Source organism: Cyprinus carpio, chromosome A23 (assembly GCF_018340385.1).
Source record: "Cyprinus carpio isolate SPL01 chromosome A23, ASM1834038v1, whole genome shotgun sequence".
Taxonomy (NCBI): Eukaryota; Metazoa; Chordata; class Actinopteri; order Cypriniformes; family Cyprinidae; genus Cyprinus; species Cyprinus carpio.
Window position 1 is genome coordinate 12,510,858 of NC_056594.1, and position 9,300 is coordinate 12,520,157.

Below are 9,300 nucleotides of genomic sequence, written 5' to 3' on the forward strand. Positions count from 1 at the left end.
GTTTGCACAAAAATAAAGTTAATCAATTTTCAATAATTAAGTGATAAATGAAATTAATGTTTTATGCCTTCATTTCATGACCAGAAAAATGTAAATACACAACCCAGAATTTCATAGGGAAAAAACACATTCATAAGGCTACTTTAAGAAAAAAAAAAATGTTGTTTTATGCATTCAAATAATTAGACATGCTAAAACAGAATTTGGTAACAATAAAAAATATAAATAATATTTTGAAAGGATAAAGCATTTCATAGGGCCCTAAGCATGTATTTTTTTGTTCAACTTTTAATAAAGTGATGTGAAAATGTTTCATGATTTTAATTAATTAGACATGCTTTTTAATTAATACAATTTAATTTAACCATTTTAAGAAAAATTCAAATGGAAAAAACGGAATCCAGTAAAATAAAATGACAGAATTTGGAAAAAAATAAATAAAACTGATTTCATAGGGCCCGAACTATCCCTCAGCCTTGCCGCGCCTCCCAGTTTGGGAACCACTGATTTATTCTTTTAAATGGATACATTAATCGGGTTTATTATATATATATATAAAATTAGTTTACTAAATAAAGTAAACTTGACTGACTGGTTGAGATTTTAGTGGTGTTTATTATTTATACTGTTTATACTTTTTGTGCAGTTATTTGCCTGTCAGTTGAGCTTGTGGCAAAACATTTAGCAGTGTTTACATGTTTATTACTGCATAAAATTTATTAAAATGGATGTTTAATTTCATAAAGTACAAGTTGATTTCAAAATGCACCAATTTTGTTTTTGCATTTTGTGTTTTTTTAAGTTGAATAAAACTATTTTCCCCTGTATATTTCATCATTGAGGATTTCTTCAAAAAAGTCTAAAAATCTCGTCTCGTGGGATAAATGTCTCGTCACACCCCTAATTAGCAATAAATATATATTTTTCCCACACTGTTCTTGTTGTTTGATGTAGACTTTTATGAAGCTGACCCAGGCACACCTGGAAAAAGAGGCTGTGTTCTTCAAGTGTTACCCCACCCTTAGAGATTAATGTAAGTGAGGAGGAATTGAGACTCAGAGGTCAGTGCAGCTGTTTGAGTCAACATTCCTGATTCTGCCGTCATCTCTCTGAAACATACACGTGGGTTCAATTTGTTCTGCACTTTTTTCGAACAGTCCCATAAATCTCTCTTTTGTTCTTCAAATGGTCTTGTCAGGCCTTCCTGAGGGGTCTTGCTTTAGATGTAAGGTTCTGAAAGAGTGAGTCACTTTGAGTGTGTTGTTGGAGAGACTTCCCACATGTTTCATAGAGAAAGAAAGCACAGAGCTCCGTCGTGAGAGATAGTCGGTAATTAAAACCATTGCAGAGTTCAGACTCAGTTCTTATGTTTTTTAATTTATTTATTCATTAATTTTTATATTGATTTAATCTTAGTTTAGACTCTGTTTTATTTTGTAGGACTATCTGAGAGAATACATTGAGGTGAGCTGCATATCCATGTGACTTGTATCTAATCTGTGAACAGAATACTACAAGTGGTCTGGTTTTAGACCTTGAAGGATACATGACCGCTTTTAAATAATGATAAGCATATCATGATCAGCCGTAGCACATCATATATCTTGATTTTTTTTACCCCGTATATTTTTAAATACTTTTCTTTGATAGTTTCATTAATTTATTTTTATATCCCCACAGGATCTTCCCAAACCAAATCTGGGAAAACTTGAGAAGAATGTACAAGTCTTGGCAGCTCTATGGAAAAGCTCAATCTGTTGCACAAAATAAAAACTGAATTTACAATCAAAAGCATCCTGCACTTTACGCTTATCTATGAAATTATTTAATTTTAATAGAGATATTCTACTTCTGTTTTATTGATGGGCGGCTTTTATTATGGTTCACCCTTTGGCGCGTGCAGCTGCTGGCAACAACACTGCTCTGAGTTAGAGTAGCCAATAATAAAGGACTATACTCGATCATGGAGCATTTTCCTCCAATCAAATTGTTCCTCGCAAGGTTGTGGTCCAATCAACGGAAACGTAGGAGGGCGCTAAAATGGATGATGTTCCTCTGCAGCTCGTTGTTGTGCATTGCGATGATCGGAGGAAGGGGCGACAGGAAGGTCTCACGTAAACGTTTACCAAGTATTACTTTATAGGTGAGTTATGTACGTAGAAATGACGAATTATAGCACACGACACCAGTCTTAGACTAAATGAATGCTATATATTGATTTATTATATCAGTTTTAACCAAAAGTATCCTATCCTCCCAATTCAAAGATGGCCGAACAGCAGGACTTGGCGCTTTAACGTCAATCTTTTTTATCTCTAATAAAGTTTGAGGACTCACAGCTTCTGTTATGTTAACGTTTGCATGTTTTGCTAATACAAAGTTGAAGAATTTAATATTTGAATGCTCGTGGAGACAGTATGGCACATGCTTTAACGGAATCCATGTGCAGCTGGTAACGTAATACGGTAAAATCTTGAACCAGTTCTTGTTTATCTTTAATAGATTTGCATAATTAAGTTGTATGCCGCATTTTCGATCTTTTTGGCCACTTCATGTTTAAATACAGTCATGACAATGAAGTGCATCATTCATTCATGGCGTGGTCTGAAAGGTATCTACGGGGTTGTAAGTTAACGTTATCAGTTCATGAAAAAATCTGAAAATATAAGGGAGTCTTTAAAATTGTGATACAGATGTGCTGAAAGTTAACTTAAGCAGGTAGAATAAAAATGTATATTTCTGTGGTTATGCTCTGTGTCTTCTGTTAAGCTGGATACATTTCTGTAATGATGAACTGTAATATCACGGTGCCTGTATTTGAATGGTTATGTTGGCTTTCTCACAGCATCAGTGATGAACAGGATTCGGATCCACGTTCTCCCGTCCAGCAGAGGTCGAGTGACTCAAGCTGCTCGTGCTCAAGAACCTCAGACCTGCTCTTATGCCCAGAGACCCTGTTCACAGCCTCGCCTGGAGGGCCTAGAGTTCTGCATCAAACATGTACTTGAAGATAAAAATGCTCCCTACAGGCAATGCAGCTATGTGTCCAACAAGAATGGCAAGCGCTGCCCCAATGCAGCCCCAAAACCAGAGAAAAAAGAGGGGTGAGGGTGTTTGTTTATTCCCGTAACACACTTACACTTACCCCAGGTTTCACAGACAAGGCTTAAGCCTAGTCCTAGACTAAAATGTAAGTCTGAGCTGTTTCGAATGAAAGAAACTTGCACTGACTGATCTTAAAATATATCAGTGCCTTTGTTTTGTCTCAAGATGCACACCAGTAATGTTTTTTTTTCTAAGGCACGTTTATAAAAATTAATTTAATGTCCTAATTGAACTATGGCCTAATCCTAGCTTAAACTAAGCCTTGTCTATGAAACCGGGCTTTAAAATACCTACTAGAGATATTTGACCAATAATGTTTCTTCTTCTTCTTAGGGTATCATTCTGTGCAGAACATGCACGCAGAAATGCTTTGGTGCAACAAGCTCAAATGCGGAAGGCATCTGCTTCAGGACCTTCCCCTGAAGTCTTGCTGTCTCAGATCAGTGGCTACAGTCGACCGGAAACTGGAACTCACGATCAAGAGGGCCGTAGTGAAGCTAGCCGCATACTAGGTGAGATGTAACTGATCTTCTAATCTTGTGCCATTACTTATTAACCAGGCATGCATTTGTCCTTGTGAACATTGAGAAATCTCTGGGTGTGATGCAAACAAACATGTGCATGTGTAAAGTGTAGTATAAGTAACAGAAGAACCAATTATGAATAATAGGTTAAAATTATTTGTACTCTAGAAATTATTTAAAATGGAAACCGAATGTAGCTTTTTTTTTATTTATATTAAAAAAAAGTTTTTTTTTCTGCTGAATTAAAACTTGCATCAAATGCTGATAAATAATGGTTTATGTAAATTTTTTGTGTAATTTGTCATTGTAATTTTTCATTATTTTTCTTTTTTTTTGTATAAAGTTACCAAGATAAGTCCTTTTTTGTTTTTTTACTACTTGACGGAACTTTTAATAGATCTGAACATAACATAATAAAAAAATTGTATAAGAGACAGAGTTGCATTTGATTTTTATGGTGATCTATTCTGTAATTACTTCCTTGTATAGATGAAGAGAGTTGGAGTGAAGAGGAGCAGGATCCTATTGTTTTGGATCAGACCTGGAGAGGAGACCCTGACAGTGAAGATGAAAGTCTTGACAGTGACCACGAAGACCCTTTAAAGTGAGACCTTCCTCAATTTATTTTACTTTTCTGCTTTGTCAAAATTAGTTTTAATAATGTCACGTGAGATGTCAATTAATGAAATGTGATTTTCTACAGGCATGCGGGTGTGTACACAGCAGAGGAAGTGGCACTCATCACACGTGAAAAGCTGATCAGACTTCAGTCCCTCTACATAGACCAATTTAAACGTCTTCAACACTTATTAAAAGAAAAGAAACGACGCTACCTGCACAGCCGCAAGATTGAACATGAGACAATTGGTGAGGCAGCTGCTTTTATCCTTTGATTGCGTGATATCACATATACAATGAACATGTATACTCACTTGTGTGTGTGATTCAGGGAGCAGCCTGTTAACGGGTCCAGAGGGGCTGTCCATGAAGGAACGAGAGAACCTGAAAAAATTAAAGGCTCTGCGACGTTATCGCCGTCGCTATGGTGTGGAGGCCTTGCTGCATCGCCAACTCAGACAGCGAAGACAAGCAATTACTGAGGGAGGAACGCCACAGGTATGGATGGACTTTCTAATAATGTCTTAAAGACAATAGAAGGTTTAAACACTGCACACTGCCAAATGAGACAGACCTTTTATTGGCTTTCCCATACTGTCAGATGGGCATCAGAAGAGACAATCTGAGCCTACTGTCATGGGCTGTTATTTTTTTTATTAATATTATTTGTACATATTTTAAATCTTTTGTGTCTTTTTCTGCACAGGCGACACGTTTAGGTCAGAGATGCATTTCCTTTGTGGAAGGGACTCGCTGTTCATATCCGTGTCTGCCAATGACACGACATTGTGTCTCTCGTATCCTTATTTGTTTCCGTACATGCATACATATTTACACGTGTATGTGTGTATATGTATGTATGTGTGTGTATATATGTATATGTGTGTGTATATATATAATGAAAAATTTGGGGTTGTAAGATTTTTTTTTTTGATAGTCTCATGTTCACTAAGGCTGCATTTATTTGATTAAAAATACAGTAAAACAGTAATACTATGACATATGAATACAATTTAAAATAACTTTCATTTTCTTATATATTTTAAAATTTAATTTAATCCTGTGATGGCAAAGCTTAATCTTTCAGAAGCCATTGTATATGTCTTTACTGCCATCTTTAATTAGTTTAAAGGGTACATAACATACAGTTTCACCTAATCTCATGTTAATCTTGAGTACCTATAGAGTAGTACTGCATCCTTCATATGTCCAAAAAGTCTTTAGTTTTATCATATTTATAAAAGAAAAATACAGTTTTCCGATTCTCCGGAAAAAGCCGAGCTCCTGGAGGCATGCTGTGGGCGGAGCTATAATACCGATGTTTCGTATTGTTTCCATTAACATATATTCTTATGTGCTGATTTCCAACAAAAGACAGAAATTTGATGCAGTTGTACTTACATGAAGGGGTTTTTCTTTATCACTGGGACTGCTCCATGTTTTAATGGCAAACGATGTGCAAATCCAGCGTCGACCTAGGCCTTGTTTATAAAACATTCGTCACTGAAATGACGAGAACACACAAATGCACTTGCTACACTGCCCCGGAAAAACAAACTGCATCCACTCTTCTGGTTTGGAGACATTCTTGAACAAATCCTATTGGTGAACTCCTATGCAGCGCTTCTGACGATTTCCATTTGGAGACATTCTTGAACAAATCCTATGCAGCGCTTCTGACGATTTCCAGATGAAGCGCGTTGATGGGCGCGGTCTCGCTCTCCTCTGGTCGACGTGTGCGTGAGCGCGCTTTTCCGAGAGAAATGCTCATATAAGGAGTTCCACCATTGTCTACGTCATTAAATCCACGATCGAAAAAAAAACCAGCCGAAACTTGTAGCAACCCGGAAGTAAGATTTTCGGCACAAAAATTGTCATTCTTCCAAATTATTTTTTACAACTTTGGCCATGTTTAACATGAGAATCTCTTTGACACTGTGAACAACTCTGAATACATGAAACACCATTGTAGCCTCCCCTTAATGCATCTTTGCTGAATAAAAGTATTTTTTATTTTACTTTATCTTTATCGATCAACCCCAAATTTTTGAATGGAAATATGCATATTTATTTACATATGTTAAATATACATATATATTTCTTTGTTTATATGGGCGTACATCTATATAGACATAGATGTATATATGCTTTTGAAGCCCTGAATCAAGACCCACAGCTTGCTGTAGCTGTTGGTTTCAAACAGCGGCTGATATAAAAGTCTTCTTATGGTATGTTGGCTTTCCCAGTTATCTAATGGGTAAAGTCGATTCAGTTTGAAGGAACAGTTCAAGTTTTCCACGTCCTCCAGCCTTCGATATCTTTGACATTTAAAAGTTATTTCCCAGATATGCCAATGTAAGTTCTCTTAATCTCCTTAATCCTCCACAATAGACATTTATCAAGACAGTAGCCAAGTTTTATTCAAAATGTGCCCTGGTCTGAAGGACGTTCCATGTGATCGTCCTGTGCACATGGGACAGTCAGAAGAGCCCCGCTGTCCTCTCCACCTGTCCCTGCCTCCTCCCATGTACCAGCCTGAGCAGGAGTCAATTGCCCCGGAGCAGCTGCCGTCTGCACCCACAGACCTGTACCTCAGTGCCGCAGAGCTCCAGCCAACAGAAAATCTACCTCTGGAATTCAGTGATGTATGAATTGTGTTGGTTTTTCTCATTAAAACTAAAGTTACTGTGTGCAGTTGCTTTCCTCATGTGTTTTGGCACATTCCTTCACACTAAGTTTCATATTATCAGAGCAATTAACTCAGCAATCTGCACTAAATTTGTTCTACACCTTGCTCCCTCTTCAGATTGTTAAGGTATCCATCAAGTATCTACATGCCTGCAAGCAGTGCTGCTCAAACATGTCCCCTGTCGTGTAAATCAAATCTCATAGCCTCGTATGAATGAAAAACAAATTAATCTGGATGTTCAGCAGTCATCTTCCTTTAATTTGTCTGACATTTTCTGTGTGCCCACAGTAAAACCTCTCATTTAATCTCATTTTTGGAAACATCTCATTTTCCTGTTATGCTACAAACTATTTATGTGCTTTTCCATTACTTGTTCCCATTGCTTGCTTTCAAGCACACAAACAATATTGCAAATTTACTCATATTGCTGGATTTTGTTTGCTACATCAGTGCCAATGTTTTGATTCCATTTCAGTTATCAGCCAGTATTAGAGATAAGTTGATATCAGACATTTTGTCCAATCTTTATATTTAATTTACATTTGCTGTAATTGTTAAAGGGATACTCCACCCCAAAATGAAAATTTGCCATTAATCACATACCCCCATGTCGTTCCAAACCCGTTAAAGCTTCGTTCATCTTCGGAACACAATTTAACATATTTTGGATGAAAACCGGGAGGTCTGTGACTGTCCCATAGACTGCAAAGTAAATAACAGTGTCAAGGTCCAGAAAAGGTATGAAAAGCATCGTCAGAATACTCCATCTGCCATCAGACGTGCAATCTGGGTTATATGAAGCAATGGGAACACTTTTTGTAAGCGAAGAAAACAAAAATAACTTTATTCAACAATTCCTTTATTAACGGTCTCCTCTGTTTCTCTCCATATCACCGCATGCTCTTCCGTATCATCCGCGCCACAAGGATGCACTGTTTTCTTTCAAATCAAAGCTAAATACACGTAGAAACAGCGCATTCTTGTTCCCGTCGCTTCATATAACCCAGATTGCACATCTGATGGCAGATGGAGTATTCTGATGACGACTTTCATATCTTTTATGGACCTTGACGCTGTTATTTACTTGGCAGTCCATGGGACAGTCACAGGCCTCCCGGTTTTCATCCAAAATATCTTAAATTGTCTTCCGAAGACGAACAAAGCTTTTACGGATTTGGAACGACATGGGGGTAAGTGATTACTGGCAAAATTTTCATTTTGGGGTGGAGTATCCCTTTAATCTTTTAAAAATATTTTAAATAACTGTCAGTTGTAACCTTTAGCAATTCACAAATTAAATATTTATTTTTCATATAGTACATCATAATGGTGTGAAGCCTAATTTAACTTGTGACATTTAAAACAATTTATAATTTTTAATGATTTGTTAATGATTGTTTTTTCAGGAATGGCATAGAACTTTAATATCAGCAATTTATCAGTTATTGGCCATAACGTAAACTAATTATTGTCCAGATTATAAATATTTGCGCATCCCTTATCACTGTTGTAATTAAAGTCTGCTGATGTGCAGGATCTTGATGCTGAAGATGAGGGTTTGCAGTGTCCCCCGTCCCCCTTGCTGTTCGACACAGCGCTTGCATTAGAAGACCAGACCATCAGAGAGATCGCCGAGGCCCCCATGGACATTCTGACAGGGGCGGAGCACGGCTATCTGGATGGCTCTTCCCAAGATGCTGAGCTCTCGGAGAGAGACGAGGTGTCTGTGGATGATCAAGTAAATATTGTTACACTGTCACGTGTTGGAATAATTAAACAATGCAACTGAGGCAATATGTCTGTTTCTTGCAATGACAAGGGGACATTTAAACCCCAAAACTGTTGTCTTATTTTACAGGTTGAATCTGAAATACTTGAAGCAGTTCCCATGCAGAATTCATCAAAGGACTCTGACATGAAAACAACAGATGCCTTATCCTGAGCACCTCGTGACCTGATTTTCTCAGCTGTCATACTGTTGAGATTTCAAACTATCCAGATATCTATTTAAAAGCCATATTTCTGAAAGATTGCTTTGAATTTTAACATCTGAAACATTTTTAACTTAAAACATTCTCATTACTTGCTACAATAGTAAAATAGCACATGTTCTGATATAGACTTTTAGTGTCTTGTGAAACTAAAGGGACATAAGTTATATGCACAGCTGGAGGTTTGTGTTTTGTACGGTGAAGATGATGTACGAATTTCACTACAAAAAGTCTCAAAGCACCATTTCTACTTTTATCCAGTACATTTCTGGTTCCATGTGACATTTATAACTCATAACTGGGATTTGTTCACTAAAATAAACCTTTACATCTCATCTTGTTCTTGTTAATTATAAATTTGCATTCATGAAAG

General features: G+C 37.0%; 1 protein-coding gene and 1 non-coding gene across 3 annotated transcripts; both read left to right on the plus strand.

The window, feature by feature from the left end:
- The first annotated feature begins 886 nt into the window (after positions 1 to 886).
- LOC109072245 (KAT8 regulatory NSL complex subunit 2-like) lies at positions 887 to 9,262 on the plus strand. 2 transcript variants are annotated; one of them, XM_019088507.2, is made up of 10 exons: positions 887 to 2,143; positions 2,846 to 3,104; positions 3,439 to 3,617; positions 4,119 to 4,233; positions 4,333 to 4,496; positions 4,579 to 4,745; positions 4,954 to 5,044; positions 6,639 to 6,892; positions 8,471 to 8,674; positions 8,795 to 9,262. In XM_019088507.2, the coding sequence occupies exons 2-10, from the start codon at positions 2,854 to 2,856 to the stop codon at positions 8,876 to 8,878; spliced, it is 1,509 nt and encodes a 502-aa protein (XP_018944052.1). In that variant the 5' UTR covers positions 887 to 2,143; positions 2,846 to 2,853; the 3' UTR covers positions 8,879 to 9,262. The 2 variants fall into 2 exon arrangements, with proteins under 2 accessions (XP_018944052.1, XP_042569129.1); XM_042713195.1 differs by lacking the exon at positions 887 to 2,143 and adding an exon at positions 2,447 to 2,465.
- LOC122135238 lies at positions 6,400 to 6,534 on the plus strand. The gene has a single exon (XR_006153422.1). It is a non-coding gene; the product is annotated as a small nucleolar RNA SNORA2/SNORA34 family (small nucleolar RNA).
- Positions 9,263 to 9,300: the final 38 nt, after the last annotated feature.